Source organism: Gossypium hirsutum, chromosome A08 (genome assembly GCF_007990345.1).
Source record: "Gossypium hirsutum isolate 1008001.06 chromosome A08, Gossypium_hirsutum_v2.1, whole genome shotgun sequence".
Taxonomy (NCBI): Eukaryota; Viridiplantae; Streptophyta; class Magnoliopsida; order Malvales; family Malvaceae; genus Gossypium; species Gossypium hirsutum.
Genome location: NC_053431.1, coordinates 119,060,065 through 119,080,395, shown reverse-complemented (window position 1 = coordinate 119,080,395; position 20,331 = coordinate 119,060,065). Strand labels below are relative to the sequence as shown.

The 20,331-nt window shown below is 36.5% G+C and overlaps 1 protein-coding gene across 7 annotated transcripts; it reads right to left on the bottom strand.

Moving 5' to 3' along the window:
* Nucleotides 1-181: 181 nt before the first annotated feature.
* LOC107936502 (protein SPIRRIG) lies at nt 182-18,332 on the bottom strand. 7 transcript variants are annotated; one of them, XM_016869240.2, is made up of 21 exons: nt 17,653-18,332; nt 15,920-15,992; nt 15,752-15,837; nt 14,685-14,820; nt 14,527-14,583; nt 14,059-14,232; nt 13,752-13,943; nt 13,585-13,650; nt 12,123-12,237; nt 10,790-11,952; nt 9,880-10,558; nt 9,695-9,797; nt 8,477-9,591; nt 6,761-8,396; nt 3,622-6,618; nt 3,056-3,364; nt 2,596-2,902; nt 2,320-2,466; nt 1,178-2,209; nt 1,047-1,117; nt 182-554 (listed from the first exon to the last, which is right to left on the bottom strand). In XM_016869240.2, exons 1-20 carry the CDS (start codon nt 17,862-17,864, stop codon nt 1,064-1,066), a joined length of 10,653 nt encoding a protein of 3,550 aa, XP_016724729.2. In that variant the 5' UTR covers nt 17,865-18,332; the 3' UTR covers nt 182-554; nt 1,047-1,063. The 7 variants fall into 7 exon arrangements, with proteins under 7 accessions (XP_016724729.2, XP_040930888.1, XP_040930887.1 ...); XM_041074954.1 differs by having other exon boundaries at nt 182-546; XM_041074953.1 differs by having other exon boundaries at nt 182-574; nt 1,047-2,209.
* Nucleotides 18,333-20,331: the final 1,999 nt, after the last annotated feature.

Sequence of the window (20,331 nt, the reverse complement as noted above, 5' to 3'; positions counted from 1 at the left end):
TGGTAGAAAGATTAATTTAATTTAATTTCCATAATTGAGAAACCAATCAAATAGTTAGGCAGTTAAACTTTCACTGAAATGTTATACATGCTGAATAGTTATAAAAAAGTTTCATTTAATTTAGTGGTATTATTATAAACCTAATTAGTTAACTTTTAAAAAAAAGCTATTAGAACACTCATTAGCAAAAATGATTTTGGGTGCGATGCACTTTTTCTTTTTCAGCTATACAACTTGATTACAAACAGTTAGCAAAATCCATCTCTATGTACATGCCAAACCCAGTAGAGGCTATGTTTTTCAAAAGCCATATATCCTCCACTTTTAAAAAAAACATGCGAGAAAAACGTATAGCTTGTCATTCCCACATCCAAAATGGAGAGAGTTGAAGCCACCATGCAAATGCATTGTAATAAAAAAAGCCTCAATGCTTGTAAATATGGGAAGGTTTCAAGAGATTTTACCTTTATAATCCCTATAAAGTCTATCCAAGCTGCTTTTGTTGTCTTTGCTTTTTGGCTTTTCATGCTATCATGAAGAGAGAATCTGTATTTCTATTACAAAAAATCGGAATCTGTTAAAAGATAAGGTGTTTTTAACACAAACATAAAATTAGGAACTGATACTGTAGATGAAATCGTCGGTAAAAGTATCATGGAAGTCTTTTATACTAAGAGTTGAATTACATTTTGTTCCTTCTACTCAATAAATTGGTAAATTAGTCCCTACACATTAGATAAAAAAGCAAATTATTCCTTTTATTAAAATTTTCATCTATTTCTATTATTAAAAACTAATCCATATACCTCAATATGAGGTACACGTGGTTGTCGAGTTAATTTGTTAGCCATGTCAGTTTTTATAAATGGCTAGAGTTTTTAATAAAAAGGATCAATTTGCTATTTAATTTAATGTACAAGGACTAATTTGCCCCTTTTTTAGTAAAGGGGGCAAAATGCAATCTGATTTTTAGAATAGAGCCACCATAGTACTTTACCAAAATCATTCAATAGTGTTTTATTTTATTTTATTTTAAATTAGCACACCTGATTTGCAAGATCTTTCAGGGCGGTAACGTCCACGACAGCAAATGGCCACCAGAATCACCACTCAGCAACTGCTTCAAATCAGTAGTTAAGAAAAGCGAAGTAACAGGGTGCTTATGAAACGTCAATACCTTGTGGAGGAGCAATCTGTATTCTGGTGACTCGTCCAAAGGCAACCCTCCTGTGGTTCCAACGCTAGTTGAATTACTTATCGTCTCTATGTCAGTACAGTGAACCATATGCCAAACCTTAACAGCCCCATCGTGGTGACCTGTTACATACCAGTTTGTGTCCAGCCAATCAGAGAAGGTTGAACTTGTCACAGAGATTATATAATCAGATGGCACCTGGGATGTGCTAATTACTGCTAGACAGCATCCATTGATGCTCCAAACAGCAAACAGAGTTCCAGCAGCAGTCATAATTTCACCAGTTAAATCATTCACATAGACTGCAGAAACTGATGTTGGGAATTCGGGAAGTTGCCTAACGAATCTTAAGGAGCTGAGGTCCCATATGATAACAGTGCAGTCATCTGATCCGCTCACGATCAACATATAAGGCTGATTGACATGAAGACATGTGATTTTGGATCTGTGAGCACAAAGCACTTTCTCTAACATCAAACGATTGGAGGCACGCGGATGCTCCTCGCTGATTTTCCAAACATAAACTAGACCATCCTCAGCGCCAGTGACCAAAATGTGACCATCATGGCTAAAACCAGCACACTGAGTTTGGTTTCCTAAATGAAGATTCTCATGTGTTGAAAGGAGTCGATCTTGGTCAAAACTCAAAAATCTCAAGCTGAGATCAGGGAAACCCCATGCGACATATTTGGCATACATTCGAGGTTTAAGCTTAGTGTTTGCCTTGCCAATAAGAATTTTCTCTTGGAAAGTGACGATCTGAGTAATGGAATAAGAGCTTTTCCGTATTTCGTGTGGAACAAGAAGAGTTGAATTCTTCAGTGGATGAGGAGGAAGCTTTCTATCAGACCGCCTTTTCACGTGCGGTTTCAGGAATAGTTGCTTAGGTGTCTGTCCAAAATGATTGATCTGAGCTAGAATGGAAGCTTTCATTGAAGGATCTGTAACTGCATCTATATCCACACTCCCTTCATATGTGTAGTGGTAGAAAACATTAGCAGCTTTTTCAGCAGCCTGTCAATTGTAACAACAATATACGGAAAACTTAAGAATTTTCAACATCTTTCTCAAGTAATGTGTTTTTGAGTGTTGAAAATGTGCTTCAAGAGAATGCCAGTACCTACCTTCCCCCTTTGTTTATATCCAAAAATGAGGTCTATCCAATGGTGAAGATTTTCCGAAACAAAATCGGATTCTAAGGCCTCTCTATGCATCCGAATGAACTCCCTAGCACTTCCTTTAGCCCAAGGAGGAAGGTGAACGTCACCAACCTAGGGAAATATGAAACAAGAGAAAATGAGAAGTTTGTAAGTCTTAACGAACCACAAAATTTGGCAAATTACAAAGAAGAATTTATAGATCATACTATACAACTTAAAATTTTTTTAACCAAGACAGACCTTTTCCCCTGACTGTTTCTCACCCAAGTCAAGACTGAAGCGATTTTCCAAAAACTCAGGCATGTAGAAGAATTCTGGGATCAGTTCTTTCACATCTGATGTGTTACCCTTCCCTGCAGCACTCAACCAAGTGTCTCTTATGCTACTGAAAAGACGATCAGCATGATCGAACTGGCCACCCTGTAGCTTCTGGTTTTCCGCACTGAATGGTGGCAAGCGAAGGAGATAAAAAAGAACAATGCCAGCACTAGAATAGTGAGAACCATAATGAAATTTTGGGACCTCTGGGTCATCCCAGCTCTCATATCTGAAAAATAAAAGAGAATGGCAATGGTAAAGCATAGCATAGATACACAACCTAATACATGCATTTTAAAGACCATGTTAAAGAAAGTAGCACAAATGCATCAATATGATCATTCATATAATAGTATGATCTTGAATAAATATTGGGATTGACCTGGTCTTAAATTCCTCTTCTCCTTCTGGTGTCTGACAGCCCATTGGTTTTTCAAGTTTGCGGAAGGTTTTGGGATCTGACAAGTCCAGATTTTCACTCTCATAATTAGCAAGAACCCATGGGAAGACTGGGTATTGAGTAAGATCACTATATCCACGTCCTGCCAAGGTATTGAGATGCATGAGGTACTGGAAATTGCTGATTTCTCCACTTTGCCATCTCTTTGAGAAAGATTTAGCTGTTATTTTAAAGAGACGACCACCCTCATTGATTTCCTGTTTTGTTGATCCTGAAATTGTTGTGTCCAACCTGATGCAAGGAAAAGAACTACAAAGTAAACAATCTTTTTCAAGATTCAGAAGGTAAAGGAAGAAAGACAAGCACTTAAAATAATGAAGCATAAGCACAGCAAGGCACAGTTGTCATTGGCAAAGATAGATGAGGCTAGTGGATACAGCCTTTTCTGTACCTTTATATCGCCCTTCATTTTCAAGAAGTAGCTAATACCACACCATAAAGCTACCTTAAAAACAGAACTAAAAGTAGATGAGTGCTAGATTACATACATGCTGTTCCTTGGCAGATTCACGGCAACCAAATTTTTGTATACTTCATCTCTTTCTCTTTTGTGAAACACTAGGAGATCATTATATCCGTCCATGCTAAACAACTCAACAGCAACAGGACGTAGCTGGTAATCACGCTTTAAAATCTCATGAATGCTATCAAGCTTCCACATACGCCAAGGGTGAGGTAAATTACCACTGGCAACCACTTTCTCCTTTCCCCATGCACCACCATTGTAGGCCCAGGCTCTTCCCCCTATCAATGCCTTTGGTGTTGTGCCCCAGGATGAAGTTGCTTTTGATAGGCAGTCCATACTGCCAGTAACATCCTTCTTAACACCCAATGCCTGATCAATTACAGAGAGCTCATCTTCACATTCCTTCTCACATATGCAGCCAGTATCATCAATGTAAAAGTTCTCTATTACATATAAACAAAGTTCCCCTATCAGAAATATACCATCATGTTTGTCCAGACCAACTACTCGCTCACAGTTATATCTGAATCGAATCTTTTCCTGTTGTTCTAAATAAGGTCTGATTAAATATTCACTATCATTTTGCAGCGCCTTATCTAATTTATCCCCAGTAATTTTGATTTCATCAATCCTAACAGAAGGTGACAGCCCAGGAAATTCAACTTCAGATCTTCCTGGTATGCTTTCCGACATAGGAACAGAAACTGCACTAGATTTTGCACAATACTCAAGGGCTGAGTGAAGACTAGCTTCAGTTACACTGCTAGCTTTGTCATCATTCCAGCCATTTTTAACAGAAGTTACATCCTTCACGTCATCTGATCCTTTATACAATGATTCATCATATAGTTCAATTTCATTCAAAAGATTGAAAATAGCTTTGGAACCAGAATCAGAAACATCTGGACCATCCTCATTTTTTACCTTGGAAAGCTCCGTCTCACTTAATTCCAACTGCCCATCAAGAACATTTTGGATACTGTTAATTCTTAATTTACAGCACTCAAGCTTTTTGCGCATCCTGTATGGACCCTCAATGGGGCAAAGTTGCCATTCAGGATCTTTAGAAGCAGAGGGTTTACGGATTGGGAATATTCCTCGTTCATGTACAAGTTGTTGGAGATGGGTTTGCCATTCGCTTTCAGCATGGAGAACCCACCCATACTTATCCTGACGGACAACTCTCAACTCGGTAGACATTGTATCACGAAGCCCCTCCACTGCATATCTCCTTTCAGTCGCTTGCTCCCAGTGTTTTTGTTCAAACTTTGAAGTATCTCGTGATCTTCTTCCCATTTCCCTCTTACGACGGCCCTCCATACCTTTAATTCTTACTCCAGGAAATTTTGCTGAGCCAGAAACATACTGCTCCCACATTATGGCTGCACATTGCTCCAGTACTTTATTTATCATCTCTTCAGATGTCCGAAGCCAATCAAAGAAAGAAGATAAGTTTCCAGTCAACAATTTGTCAAAACCACCATGCAGTACATCTAGGCGCTGTCCTTTGTTAGGTTTAGAGACAAGCAGGTCTTCCAGAGAAGATTTTCTATGAACCAGTAAATACTTGACAACATCAATTGCCAGGTTCTGTACATTTCGCCTTTGGTCACGAATAAGATAAATTAAATTTACACAAAGACAGCAATTTAGATCAATATCAAGATTGGTTGGACAGAATATTATTTGTCGGTGAGCAACTAACAACTGCAAAACCTTGCTGATATCAGTTCCTGGATCATCTTGTGAAGAGTTTGTGAGTGATCTTTGAGTAGGTTCTGTTAGTAGATCGAAGGAGGAAACGAGATCTTCTTCCCCTATGCTAATCAGGAATGATGGTAGGAAGCAGTACAGTATCATCCTATTTGTATTCTTAAGAACTGAATGTACGTAAGCCTCAAGTTGTCTGCTACCTCTTGTAATAGACAAAAGACTCTTTCCAGTAGGAGCTGCATCTTCAATTCGACCATCTTTGTTTGCTAGTTGCAACATTGATAACAAGAATTCTAGAGTTTTCAATACACCAGCAGGTTGAGGGAAAGCGCCCATGTAAACACGATCAACAATCATCCAGCATAATGCATCTAAGTTTGAAGACCATTTGGTCTTATCTAACTTTTTCTCTTCTTCTTCATCGTCATGCAAGAGACGCCTTTCAATGAAGTTCATTAGTCTGCTTAGAAATAAACCTTGAAAAACCATCATAGATTCAGCTTCAACATATAGTGGAACCATTTCCAAGATGCTCTCCACAAATTGTGCTGCTTTTATTTGCTCTGTTAAAAGGTTAGCCAGTACTTCAGCTATAAAATCCAACATAGCAGCTGCCCCAGCTGAACAAGGGCCACCACCATAGCCAGAATCATCCATTTCCAGAAGAAGCTTTGGAATAACTGGAAAGGCAGTATTTGTAGTTGTTGATCCTGGAGAACCAGACTTCAAGTCAGAGGATTGATCAACACTTGTAGACATAGAAGGCTCCATGGGATTTTTGGATTCATTATGGTTTGAAGTTGAACTTAACCATGAAGTCAAAGCAATAATGGGAGATGGAGGAGCGAGGGGGCTTTTGGAATTTAATTTCTCAGAGCAAATACAAGAATCTGGACTAGCAAGAGCTACAGAACTCTGTGAATCTGGTGGTTGAATAGCCAGATTGTCGGTATTATGGCAGGTGAACTCATTTGTGCTTGAGCCAGTAACCTGATTGACACTATCACCATCTTTGCTCTGAGTAACTTGGACATCTTCCCGCAATGATTTCTTCGATTCCTCTTGGGATGTATTAGGTTTCATCTCTTCTTTATCTTCGGCACTGGAATTTGAAGAGACAAGCTTATCTTTAGAAGTTGAAGCTTGAGGGAAGCTTCCAGCACTAATAGAAGTTTTGTCAGACTGTTCCTGCTCCACAGGGAATCTAGAGGGCGCATTTTGCGAACTAGCATCATCACAATCATTCAAATTCTTCTCTTCTGTCTCTTTTGAACGCTCTCTTGCTATCTTCACTGTGTGACCAGACCTGCAAGCCAAAATACAAACAGAACAATATTAATTATAAGTCATATTAGAGAACATATAGCATTATAATGAGATATACAATTAATGTGAATAAAATTGTAGAAAATTAGAAGCATATAATGAGAATGTATCTCAAGACAAACCTAACACAAGAAAAATAGAGGTCAACACAACATTCTAGAAATTCTGTCCGTCTGCAAACAGCTGAAAAAGCAGGACACATCTTTGCCAAATCAACCAAGAATCTCAGAACTGCAGTTGTAGCAGCAGGAGCAGATGCATCCCCACCCATTAGGCGTGCAGCATATGTCTTGTGCATGAGAGCTTCGCCCTGAAGCTCCGCAGTCATGTCTGCATTTTCCTCCAGTTCTGCCGCAAGTTGGAAAAAATTTCCTGTTTGGCAAGCAATTATTGACTGCATGCTCAGCCTATCAAAGGTGGATTTTGCCATAGCAATTATAGATTCCAATAGTTCTATAAATTTCAACTCCACATGACCCCCATCACTTGGCATGAGTGCATGGAAGTCCAGCATACGAACTTCTGGCAATCTTGGATAAACTGGCTTCCCAAATATGAGGCAGAATAAGATATAATATATATCAGGAGAATCATAAAAACTAGGAAGCACACGCATAAGGCCTTGATAACCTCCACTAGTGCGAAATTTAAGAGCAAAAGTGGGAGAAGAAGCCAGACGTACACCAAGGAGAGTCATGATCCATCTCATACTAGTAGGATGAACAGCATCATCAAGAAGATAAGTCAATAATTTAGAAGAAACAATTCTATGCCACTGTTCAAGCATTTCTTCTGATTTGATGGTAACTTGAAGATCCACAAGCATCTCCAGAAGCAAATTCCTAACTATAACATGCTTTCCCATGGGCTCACGCATTATTTGATGATGTGGTTTCATCTCAGGTGGATCAAATGACATAATAACAAACCTAATCACGTTTTCAAGTTCAGATGCCAGGAACCCATCTTCCAATATAACCCCAAGGACTGCAACTAATTTTTCCAAAACAGGAACTTCAACATCACCGCGCTGCAAAGTCACCAACAAATGTTGAACAAGGTTGATTTGACGAAGAACTGTAAGGTTGTGATTCCTATACCAATGAACAGACACAAGTTGCTCTAGAAAATTTAACAGTGCAATTTGAATGGGAACTGGGGAAGTTACCCACAGTGTCCAGTCCAGCAAAACATGTTCTACCATATTTGCATTTGACAAGACAATGCAGTTTGAAGTTTCAGCTGGCAGATCAGCATTTTCTAGCTCTGAAGTATGACTGAACGAATCCTTCAGGGAAGAAAAATCATCCATGTCAAATTGATTTCCACCTGAAGATGTTTTATCACGGAACTTTGAAAGATTAAGATCCTCAAAGCTAGTTTCATGAATTGAGTCAGTAGGTAATGCAAAAGTTTGAATACATTCCAATTTACTTGGTTCGGAAAATGAAGCTTCACATGCAGCTATCTGTAAAAATATATCAAGACACTGCATATCAAATAATGACATCCTTTGACGCAGAAATAGAGCTAGCAAATGGTATCCTCTGTTTGTTTGCATCTCTTTTATGTTTTGAGGGTTGTGATGAAGTGCACAGGAAAGAAGGGACAAGGCCATATGGAGCATATCCCTAGTCTCAGCTGCCTCAACAAGGGCCAAAATGACAGACATCCCACCAACAGAGCGGATAGTATCACCGATAACAAATTGCCTACAGATATAGATATCCCCATGAAGTCGTCCAAACCGTGGTATACCTGCATAGACAGCAAAAAGGAGTAATTAAGATAACTAATTTTCACTACGATTACATGTAAAGTGAGAAATTGGCACTCACCTCCAATGGGAGAAGCAGCAGCTGACAGGGGATCAACCAGATTCAGCATGTAAGATGACCCAGATGCTCGAACAGCCTCTGTACAAGTTCCATCAAATGCAAATATGAGCTTTTTACCTGAGATCTGGAATGAAAGGTTTCCTAATCTATCCAAATCCCAAACAATTCCACTTCCATCTGCCTTAGGGTCTCCCTGCTTACTTGCACTGTCAAGCTTCTGTGTTCCAGGAGGTACAGACAAGTCAGCGTCTAAGGAGTCTAAGATAGCCATGCTACCACCCCCACAAGCCTGGTAGGGGACAAAACGAAGAAGATCTGCGTCTTGGAAAAGCCCTCTATACCCCCTACCAAGGATGTACATGAAACATATACAACCTGGCGTGAGCACTTCCTCAAAAAGATAGCAAGAACGGAGTCTCCATGTCAAGTCTCTAACCCTTGCAGACGTAACTGGAGTCCCAATATTTACCTGCAAAGGTTTTCCCATGGGAGAGGGTGAATATCCCAATTTTCCCGTTTGCATTAGCTTCCCATCAAGATAAACATAAGCAACACTAGCTTGGAATAATCCAGCAAGAGCATTTGGTTTGCTATGAACAATAGCAAGATGATGCCACTGGCCTTCCTCCAGTTCTAATCTGGAAAATGATAAGGAGCAAGAGTTGCTAGTAGCAAGGGTAAGAACACCATCCTCTTGAAGATAAAGTTCAGCATAGAAAGTGCTGTCATCATCAACTGCATCAACAGAAAATATCCAGAGAACATGCTGATCATGATGCTGCCCATTTAAGCCAGTTTTCTTCTTAGGAATACCTGATTTGGCAGGCTCAGTTTCTTTTGCTTGTGTTTTAAAGAAGTTTTTAAACTGAAACCAACAGACAAACGAATAACCAGCAGCAGGCGGCCAAGATCTTTCTCCCAGAGACACCTGAAACGAACCATGCCCAACCTTGCTCATCTCCATTTCAACAAATGGAGCCAAAGAAACATTTTCCAAAACCATATCTTCCATGAGAATTAACCTATCCATCGTATCAACAACTGTATGACCGGATTTCATCAACCTCGTTTGTAGAATATATCTTAAAAGTGTTCGGAGTTCTGATGCAGACAATCTATTACCAGAAATACAAGCCTCATTTGAGAAATAACAGAAGACAGAAAAATCAAATAATTTGAGTAAATATAATGATTCCTAGGCATGAACACAAAGCCTACCTATATGCCCCTAGAACCTCAACTATCTTCAAAGCACAAGACAGTAAGAGTGAGGAGCCCGAAAGGAAGGGGTGAATTGTCTCCAGTAAAAGTTCCACAGAACCTAAATACATTGGAAAAGCAAATAGTAAGAAGCTAATGTCTAGTAATCAAGACTATAAAGGCAATAGAAGATTCCATCTCACCTACAGAGGTGAGATTTTCCAGATTGAAGGGGCCAGAACGAGCAAGCTGCTCAATAAAATTCAGCACTTCTAACTGCACCTTAGGAGTAAAAAGCAACAATGAACGGATCAGAGCTCTAATGGCACCAGCATTGTGTACTCGTTCCTTATCAGGATTAACCAAAAAACTAGTGAACTTATTTTCAGCCATATCTGCTGATGTGGCACTCTCCGGTGTTACAAAAGGTGGAAGGAGAATTTCAAGAGCAAGTTCCAATAAAAGCTGAATCACTTGCTTCTCATAATCCACACACAGCAACTGAGACTCGGAGAGAAGATCATTAAAGGTTTGTGATGATATGATAGCATGCAACTTTGTTCTGTTAATGGCATTACCACACACTGCAGCTGTCATAAGGCGCAATAAATATTTGAACACTTTGATGTGATCTAACAAAGAAGATTCTTCTGAGCGTCCTTCATGACCCTGAAAACTGTGGAGGGTGGTCAGCAGAAGAGAAAACCCACTGGCTTCACCAAAGACTCTCTGAGCTTTACTATTTACTCCTAGAATGCGCCACAATGCTCCCATTGTATCACATTTCGCATCACTTTGAAGCTTGTATTGATGTCCTGAAAAACTTGTAACTGTTCCACTCTTTAGAACTTCAATAATGGCTCCTAATTCTTCAGGATGACCCTGGAAAGGAAAGAGTATCCGGTTGGTGTTAACAGCTGTACAGGCAGTTCACTCATGCACAAAAGCATGCAAGGGAAAAAGGACATTTAGCATTACACCACTGGAAGTGAAGATCACGAATTCTCATAATGGTAGGGGAGAAAAGGCAAACAGGGGAGAAACAACATTCTTGCATGTAAAATCTATCAAAATTTAGATTTATCAAACAGAAAAACATGCATCTTAACAAACCTGCACATTATCTTCAGTGATCAAACATGACAATGTCCGAAGGACCCCAGCACGATGAACATTGGACACCAGGAAGGGGAGAACAGTGGTCAGACCATTGGCAGATCGGAATGAAGCTTGGCTAGCTTCAGCATCCTTCACTAAGGAAACCATACAGTCCCATGCAATTGCGATTGTATCCTCAGCTTCAAAAATAGGAAACTTCCCTGAACCAGATTCCACAAACTTGGGCGAAGTAACAATAAGACCCTCACTGTCGAAGTGCTTCTTCAAGCTGCTAGAGCTGAATTTTTCCTCCAACTGATAGGCATTACCATCATGTTGGTTTTGTCCTAAAAGAAACTTATGTTGCTTCAAACCATCCAACAAGACTTCCAGCACACCTACTTCTCTAAGGACTTTCTTGTATAGTTGGTCAAAGGAGAGGAGCTTTACAAAAAAAGAAAGGATGGTGAGCTTTAACTCTGATGTAATTGGTTGCTGTAATAAGCAACATAGAGACAGCAGTTCCTGTTCAGGAACAAAATTCACTACGGTCACAGCATATTCAAGAATTTTCAAGATTCTCTCTTGCAATGATGAAGAAAATCCAGCCATGTTTAAGATCAAGAGAGGAACAGTCCTCACTTGCTGACACAACTTATAGTTTTCAAGATGACTTGAAAATATTTTAAACATTCTGTTTAATACTTCTGCCTGCAGATCCCTGCTCTCTGCCTTGAGAAAAATATCTTGCAACATCTGGACAGCTTCAAGGTCTTTAACTTTAGTATTTCCCTGTTCCCAAATTTCATCACCAAGACTGTCTGTAGATAGAGTTCGGGTTCTGTCATAGCCACCGGCTTTGGTGTGAGAGTATTTGGATTTTTTTTCATCAGGAGGACCTGTTTGAGCTAGGTTAACAAGAATATCAAGTAGCCTACTCAAAGTGGGTGAGACATTTTCAGAAGAAGAGTCCTCCTTTCCTATGGAATCCTTTTCTGCTGTGTCCTCAAAAACTTGAGCACTATTTGAACCACTATCTTTGTCAGCCTGGTGCTTCAAATAAATAGATTCAATGCCTTGATTCTGTGGGATGGAGGAAAGAACTAAAGCAAACTGAACAAGGAAGTGATAACCATGGGCATTATGTATATCTTCCCTAAGACTGAGATCACCAGCCTCTACAAATCAAAGTTGCATGATATCAACAATAACTCATGACAAAGTAAAATCTCGAATAAGAATCATTAAACAGAAGAGCCAAGACCAAAGAACTTTATGATACATAAACAAAATCTGTAATCATACTCTTCTTAAAGAAATCAACTAGGGAAAATCACGAACCAATTACCTGGTCTATATGACAACTCCACACATTCAAGTAACAAGTCCACAATGCCAACAGTGTAGGCAGGGTCCCCACAATCTGGATTAAAATCTTTGACAGCAATTAGAAGAACCCTTATCTGCACAAAAGGATGTGTAGTGTATATAGGAAATATTTAATAATGAAAAGGAAACGAGTAATAGAACAAATACATAGCTGAGAAAAATATAAATAAGAAGATTGCTGAAAGAAACAGAACAAGACAAAACAAAGTTAACAGTTAAACTTGGTTGCATTGTGAGAATAAGAGATGTCATCACAAATCAAAGGTAAAAATAAGGCTTCCAATGACATGCCTTCGCTAGTGTCTAAAATCCTAAGATTACATTATTACGGTGGCCCTAACCCAGGTGAGATGAATGTGAACTGTTTCTGTCTATAGTCATAAAAAAGGAATCCACATAATGCAGAAAGCGAAACAGAGAGAGAGAGAAGACACATAACAGACTGCATTAAGGCTTGTCAAAAACAAATATCTCAAAGTCTCACAAGTCACCCACTGCATCTTAGCAAAAGCTTTACTATTCTGCTTAGTTAAAATGCAGAGCACAGGTACAGGATGAACTATTCTCAAAACCATCATATAAGACATTACAATAAAAAAATCCTTCATAATAATATTTAATAGAAGTTATACAACAAGATGCAGCAATTAAACAAAAAGTGGGCAATAAGAGAATGACATGTAATGTAAGCAATCAACAATATATTGAAATTATGTACTGAAGATTCAGAAAGTAAGTAGAATAAGAGGAAGAAATAGCACTCTAACTGTATGATCTTACGAAAAAAGATAAATTTAAACAGGTAGTGAAGGTTTAAATCCTTCTGGCTTCCTTAAGTTTTTGTCTTTAGATGGACTAACATCAAAGATAATGTGACTAGACACAAATCAACATTGCTCTTTGCTTACCAAGATCTTTCTGTCTGATAAATCAATGTCTTAGATACAGTTATTCCAACTAACAAAAAACTTAAAACTCTAAAACAGTGAAGAAGCCTGTTAAATGGGTTGACCATTGCCACTGCACTTTAGTTGATGCCCAGACAAAGAGACTTAAGGAAGCATCCTGCAGTAACTCCCAAAAAAAGTCGCCTCAACGATTCCACTCTTAGTCAATACAGAGATTCTACCCTCACTTAAATCATGGAATTCACTGCTTTCCAATTTTTTGCCTAAATTGCTCTAGTAAATACCCAAGTTGGTGAATAGTTCATATCTTGCTGCCTGTATAATTCATCACTGTTTCACCCATAATCAACTGTAAACAAGCCTTAAATGTACAGACAAGAACGTGATCCAATAACTAAAGATTCTCTAAAGCAGAGGAGACTATTGTTAAAGAAGAAGAAAGAAAAGACACAGCATGCAGCAAGCAACCTATGTTCTTCAGATATGCTTTTAAAATTTTCCACAAAGGCATACCAGTTGATGTTTGTGTATGTATTGGGCCGTGCCTCCATTATCATTGACCAAAAGCAGTCCAAGGATCTGATGGGACAAGCAAATTATAACAGTTAAAATTTGGCAAATGAAGCTAGTAAGGACCTCTTTATGGTTATGAACATTTATATTAAAACACAATAGCTTACCTGCATAGCATGTCTATGAAGTTGTATGACGTGCACTGAAACAAAACCTTCCTTATACCTTGAGAAAGCAGTTAAAGATCCATTGGCAACAGTCTGAAACAGCAACATCAGAGAATCGTCCTCAATTAAACTCTGTGCTGCTGAAGGATGACCTGCTAATGCTTTCATAATATGCACAATGCTTCCTTCTACCTGAATGAATAGCAATAAGTTTACAGTCAATCCAAAAGACATTATCCAAGTCACCTCTGTTCAGAATATTCAACTTGTGAACAGATACTGCTGTAGATATTCATACAAAAACCACCTCAAGTCGGCAGGCTTGTCCATCAGCAACTGAATCCTTTTCAGCTGGCAATGATTCCTCAGAATCAGTAATTTTTGGCTTCTGATTAGCCTCATCAAGACTCAAAAGTGCATTCAGAATTTGAACGAGACAGCAAAATATCCCAGAATCAAGGAGAGCTTGTTTATCAAAAGGCTGCAAACAACAGAAATGATAACAACAATTAACAGTTTAAATATAAAAAAGAACAGAATTTGGGATATCAAGTGTGGTGCAAAATTATAACAAACACTCATCCATATCAATCACATTACTTCAAAAGATCAAAGTGTATAGGTTAGTTATTTTACAACATAATTCAATAATCATTAGAGGTTGGACTACCTATCTTCAGGTGGAAATGACATAAGCTTCTCACAAGCAATAAATTTAATGACAAGGTTCCAACTACAGTATCATATTATGTTATTAAAGATGAATGAAATATACCCCAGACACAAGGACTTCAACAGCGGTCAACAAATTTGATCCGGTGCTGCTGCCATCCTGCAAATCAGAGTACAATAGCTAATTGCAAAAGAGAAACCCGGAAAACAATATGGATAATATACATTGAGATATAAAGCACTTAGATCCCTGAGCCAAACCTTGGTGACTTCAGAGAAAAACTGTATTACTTTTGATACATCCAAAGATCTTATTTTGCTGCTAAGTTTTAACTTTTCAACATTCGTTACAAATGCTCTTCCCACAACGAAGGAGAAGATATGTGTTTCTACTAACCTGTAATGAATTAAACCTCTAAATGTCGGTCAACATGCTCACAGTTGGAGAAAGTCAGAAAGCTCAGTACTATTTGAATTAAGAATACAGACAATCAATTCATACTACTAGAGATGTGCAGTACAGGGCTAATAACTAACCAGGAAAACAGCACATACAGAAATAATCAAACTATTTACTAAGTAGAAATGCAAAATTGATTAATATTATTCATTATATTATTCAAATGATACAAAGAAAATCATTAATTGATGATTTCTTTATGGGATCTGAAGCTGAAGCAAATGAAAACTTCACTTACAAAGAACTAACTTTAATTACAAAAATCTTGATGAGAAGTAAGTTTTCGGAAGGAGAAAACTGTATCGACTAAAAGGCCACCGTCTATATAGTTTGGATAAGTTTTTGGAAGGAGAAAACTGTATCGACTAAAAGGCCACCGTCTATATAGTTTGGATAATCAAATGTTCTACTATATTCCCTAGAATGGATCTTAGCTAATAATAAAAGCCAGCATAAATCAAGTAAGATAATAGAAAAACAAAACTATTCTAACTGCAACCAGATCAAGTCACAACAAGAACGAATCAAAAAAGTATGACCAAATATCAGAAGATGCGATGCAACATAAATAACAGGAGCATGAATTTAGATGCCCAAGCTTTGTCGAGTATGGCTATCTCCACATCAAAATAGTTTATGATGGAACATGTAAGGTTATAATGGTACTGAAGTGGAGTTTCTTAATAACTCAAACAAGTTGATGAGCACTGGAGAGAACAAAGCAACTGTGGCAACAGTGCTTAACAATGTGAATGTGAAAGGGAAAGTTTTGCTCGATGATCAGAAAACAGCAAGAATTGTTGACAACTACTTTATCAAAATAAACCATGTGATATAAGAGAATAGACAGGACAATGAGCATTCATACTGGGTGACTAATTGAGCTACGTTAGCGTGCAGCTTGACTAATCTACAAAAGGCATCTACAGTCAAACTCAAGGCCATTTCTTTCTCCTGCAAAGACAATACAAACATAAGGGAATTTGTAATGGTACATAAAAGACTGCTAGGAATTAGAATATCAAGGAGAATGAACCTTTTCAGAATTGGATGAGCAGAACTCTTCCCAAAATCTATTAAAGTCCAATTCCAATTCATGTTTGTCTCTGCTGTAACAAGGGGGAAAAAAGGTAATGTCACTTTGGAAGGAATGTTGCATCCATAGAACAAAAGAAGTGGAATCCGAAAAAGAAGATACATTATCACAGTTTTTTAATTTAAAAATGTAATTAAATAAATAGACACGATAAAACATAAGAAACAAATGTATCCACTTAAATCACAATCAGATAGAGGGGAATTTACAAGTATTATTATATGATTAGATGTTGCACAACTAGAAAAACAAAAGAAAAAGTAGCCCAACAATTGAAAGTTAAACCAAATCTTGAACACCAAATATTTTACATAATCTCGTACACTACAAATTGGTATAATGGACTAACAAAAAGGCATATTACCAGTAAACTATTAAACTCCCAATTTTAAAGAGAACAGGATGCAGTAGCACAAAAAAGGATCTTGCTCCGTTATAAATAGATTCTAAAGCAAAACAATTTTTTTAGAGAGAGAGAAAGGACAAATTGCAGGACCTTTTTTGTGACTAAAGAGCATCCCAACATCTTTGATCCCTGTGATAGATGATATTAACATTCTGTTTTATTACTGCTTAAACTTAAAATTTCAGTAAATAAAACATCCATGCATTGACAAACCAAACATCCACACTGCTCCAAAATGTAAATGCAAGCTCACACCTAAGACTAATTTCAAAATCACCTATCATTTAAATCCCACACCAGAAGTGTCAACTCTTCTCAAAATGCCAGGGAATGGAGTTTACGAATGGACTTCAGGAGTAAGTGAACCTTTAGCAAAGGCACAACAAAACTTCAGATTCCTGAGAATAGAAAAAAAGACGAGAAAGAAAATCCCCCAACTAGTAAATAGAGAGGTGGCATTTATCCTATTCAGGCACTCATCCTATATTCTATAATTGCCAGCTAAATTCCTATAGCTCCTCCAATTACATTAATAAGACCTTCAACACAAGCTTGGTCCAATCCTCAGTTAAAATACACCTAGCTATTCATTTTTCTAATAGAACACATCGTATGTAGCTCCGAGAACTTCAATAAGATCATTTCTAGCTCATCTTTTTCCTATTTTTCCTTTCTGCTTCATCATATGTTTTTGTCTCTTTTGATCTTTTAGGAGAAGCAGCTAATCAGAGCTACCAGAACTTGCATGAGTTAGCTCGATCACCAACTTTATTAATGGAGTAATAGTTGCCCTAACAGATACAGTACTAGCCTACAATCAGCAATACTTAGATACCACAAGACTACACATTAGCACCTTAAAATTAGGTTCCTCCATGCATAATAATACATCTAACAGTACCAAAAAAACTCTTCCAACAAAATTTATATCTTTAAATCTTCTTCCTTGTAGAAAAAGCAACAAAATACAAGAAAATCTCATCGGAGCCTAGGCTTACTTTATCAGAAACTAAATAAATTAATAAAGCACACGCCATAACTGAAATCATACTTCTAATTGCCCGAAATAAATTGGAGATAAACGTTAAAGGCAGTCAACGGCAAGTAAAGCAAACAGAATTTCTTTTTTAAAATGAAAATAAGTAAAGCAAACCACTATGATTCTACCAGTTCACCTCATAAGTTAATCATCATTAGCTGATGAAAATGAAAACAGATAAAAAAAACAATATAAATTATTCAAAAAGATGAAAATAATAAATCAAACCTGGAAGAAGAGGAATAAGCAAAGTCGTAATGAGTTGAGAAAGCATTGGCATCATGATTGGAAGGAGGAGAAGAAGACGAAGAAGAAGAAGCAGCAACTGTGGTAGCAATGGAAGCAGCAGTAGAAGATTGAGGAGGTAAACCGACCTTTTCCTTGATGTCCTTAAGCAATGATGCCCATTTCATCGTTTTCCTTTCCGATCCTTGAATCATTTACGATCGCGCCTCCCTCCTCTCATCCTACGCCGCTGTAAACACCAGATCATTACGTTCCAGAAATCACGTCTACAATTATTCCACCTCCGATTATTCCCCCCAATCCAACTCCACACCAAAAAAGTTTTAAAAAAAATAAAAAAATCAAATCCAAAGCAAATCAAATCAAAATTTGGAGAATGAAATAATTACAAAAAGAAATCAAATGAATTTCAATTAACGCATCGATCCAAATAGCATAACGAAATTCGCGATTAATCTATACTTTTCTCTTTTCTTCTGTTTTCCTTTGGTCGGCTTAATTTTCAAATTTGCAGTCGTTTGTTTTTTCGAAGGAAATGTGAACTTGGTATTTTTTAACCCTAAAACAGAGGAGATTTCGGTTAGGAAAAAGAAAATGATGATCATCATCATCTCTCAAAAACGACTCTCTTTTTTTTTTTCTCTCCCTCTCTCTCTTTTTCTCTGGTGTTTTTTTGGACGGTCACTTCGCGCCTTTTTCTCGCCATATATATCTTTCTTCTCTGCAGCCTTTCTTTTTTTAATTTCCCCAATTAATTAATTAATTAAGGCTTATTCATTTATTCATTTTTAATTTCTATAATAATATGCGTAAATTACTCAGAAATCAAAAAATAAAATAAAATATATTTATAAAAAAAATATTTGCTACTAGTTTTTAAACTTCACAAGCAAGTAAATACGGTGAAGCTAGAGGATTCTTTTAAAGCTAAAAATTAAATTATAATTTTTACAATAGTAAAAATATAATTTTATCATTTTAATAATCTATATTTTTATAATTTTTTAAAAGATAAAATTAATTTTTTATTATTTTTAGAGAATAAAGTGTAATTTTATTTTTATTAATTTAAAATTTTAAAAATTTCCAATTTAAGAAGTAAGGGCCCTTACCAAACTCCCCTAGTTATGTCCCTGGGCATTAAAAAATATTCTGAAATATAATAAAATATTAAAAAACAATTAAAAAATACATGTGGCAATTTTTTTAAGACGATTTTTGGAATAAACAAATATATTATTAGTGTAATAAATATTAACTCTCATAAAAAGTATTAAGCTTTTTTGTACTCGCTAAAAACTTTTAATTCCATAAGTAGAGTTATGTTATTTTTAAGAAATTAATATTTTAAGAATTAGAGTGGTCAAACTGGTCTTATCATTGGTTCTCAATTTGATCGATTTGATAAAAATATTAAAATTCAATTTTTTATCCAATCAATTTAATATCATTCTCCAGATTGATACCCTAACTGATACCCAATCCAATTTTTTTTAATTTTATATAGTGATTATAATTGATAATTTTAATAGGATATGTAAAAAATGTATAGAACATGTAATTTGTAATGTTTATATTTATATGAATTGTTAATATTTTAAAATTAAAAAAATATTTTATACATTTTTAGTAAAGTTTGAAAATACCATTAGCAAGGTATAGTCGTAACACATACTAGTTTAAAATGTAATAAAATAATAAAATTTAAGTTTTTTTTTTCTAAATAAGACACCTTGTTTACGGAATTGTTTTTTTTTTTACTCCAAGAGCAAAGTCAAAAAATTATTTTAAAGAGATGAAAGATGATTCATAAAATTATTAAGAAATAAAGTACAATTTTACTATTATGTTAACTTAAAATTTTCTAAAATTTAAAGGGTCTAATCGACAAATTTATCATTTCTTTTGGAAGCTAATTGTCTTCGCCATGAGGGCATCAAATATTGACACTAAATATGAATATGTAATAATTTCAAGCATAGTTTTTGCATGAGAAGAATATATGAAAATAAAGGAATAATATAATTGTCGAAACCATTTTTTTATTTCGATTTAAAAATAATGGATCGACTTTTCGGAAAGCGAAAATGGAGTCGCCACCAATCTTTTCTTGTTTAGGTGTATCGGATCACCTAAAAATTTAGGTTGTTTTAATAAAACATTTTGGTTTACTAAAACAATGATTTTAGTCTATGAAATTTTGAGAAAAAGGTTCGGGAGTCGGTTACGTGTGAGGAAGGATTAGCACCCTCATTACGTCTAAAATTGGTACCAAATCGATTAAGTACTGTCCTTATGTCTAACCTTTAAAAAATATTTTTGAAATGTGATTCCTTTTTGATAACATTTGAGTAACTCAAGTTAGTCATCAAAATTCTCTTGCCTAAGAGGAATATAGCATCACATCCAGCACAATAGGACATGATCCTTTAAGCCCTCGAAAACATGATGAATTTTGACTTCAAAAATTTATATGTTGAAAACTGCAAAAGGATGCCCAATTATTTAGTCCAACGAGAGCATCGAAACCCAACACGGTAGAGCACGGTTCTTCGAATTTCCAAACGTCGAACATTGTCTCGCTTTGGAAAACGTAAATGAAATTCCAAAGGGATATTCGATTATTTTGCACAAACGAGAAATTGCAACTTAGCACGGTAG

Coding starts and splice junctions, on each gene's coding strand:
- LOC107936502 (XM_041074953.1), bottom strand. CDS start 17,864: ATGATTCAAGGATCGGAAAGGAAAACGATGAAATGGGCATCATTGCTT. Junction 14,821..15,751: donor GTAGCTCAATTAGTCACCCA/GTATGAATGCTC, acceptor AATTCATTACAG/GTTAGTAGAAACACATATCT. Junction 9,798..9,879: donor GGAAAATCTCACCTCTGTAG/GTGAGATGGAAT, acceptor CAATGTATTTAG/GTTCTGTGGAACTTTTACTG.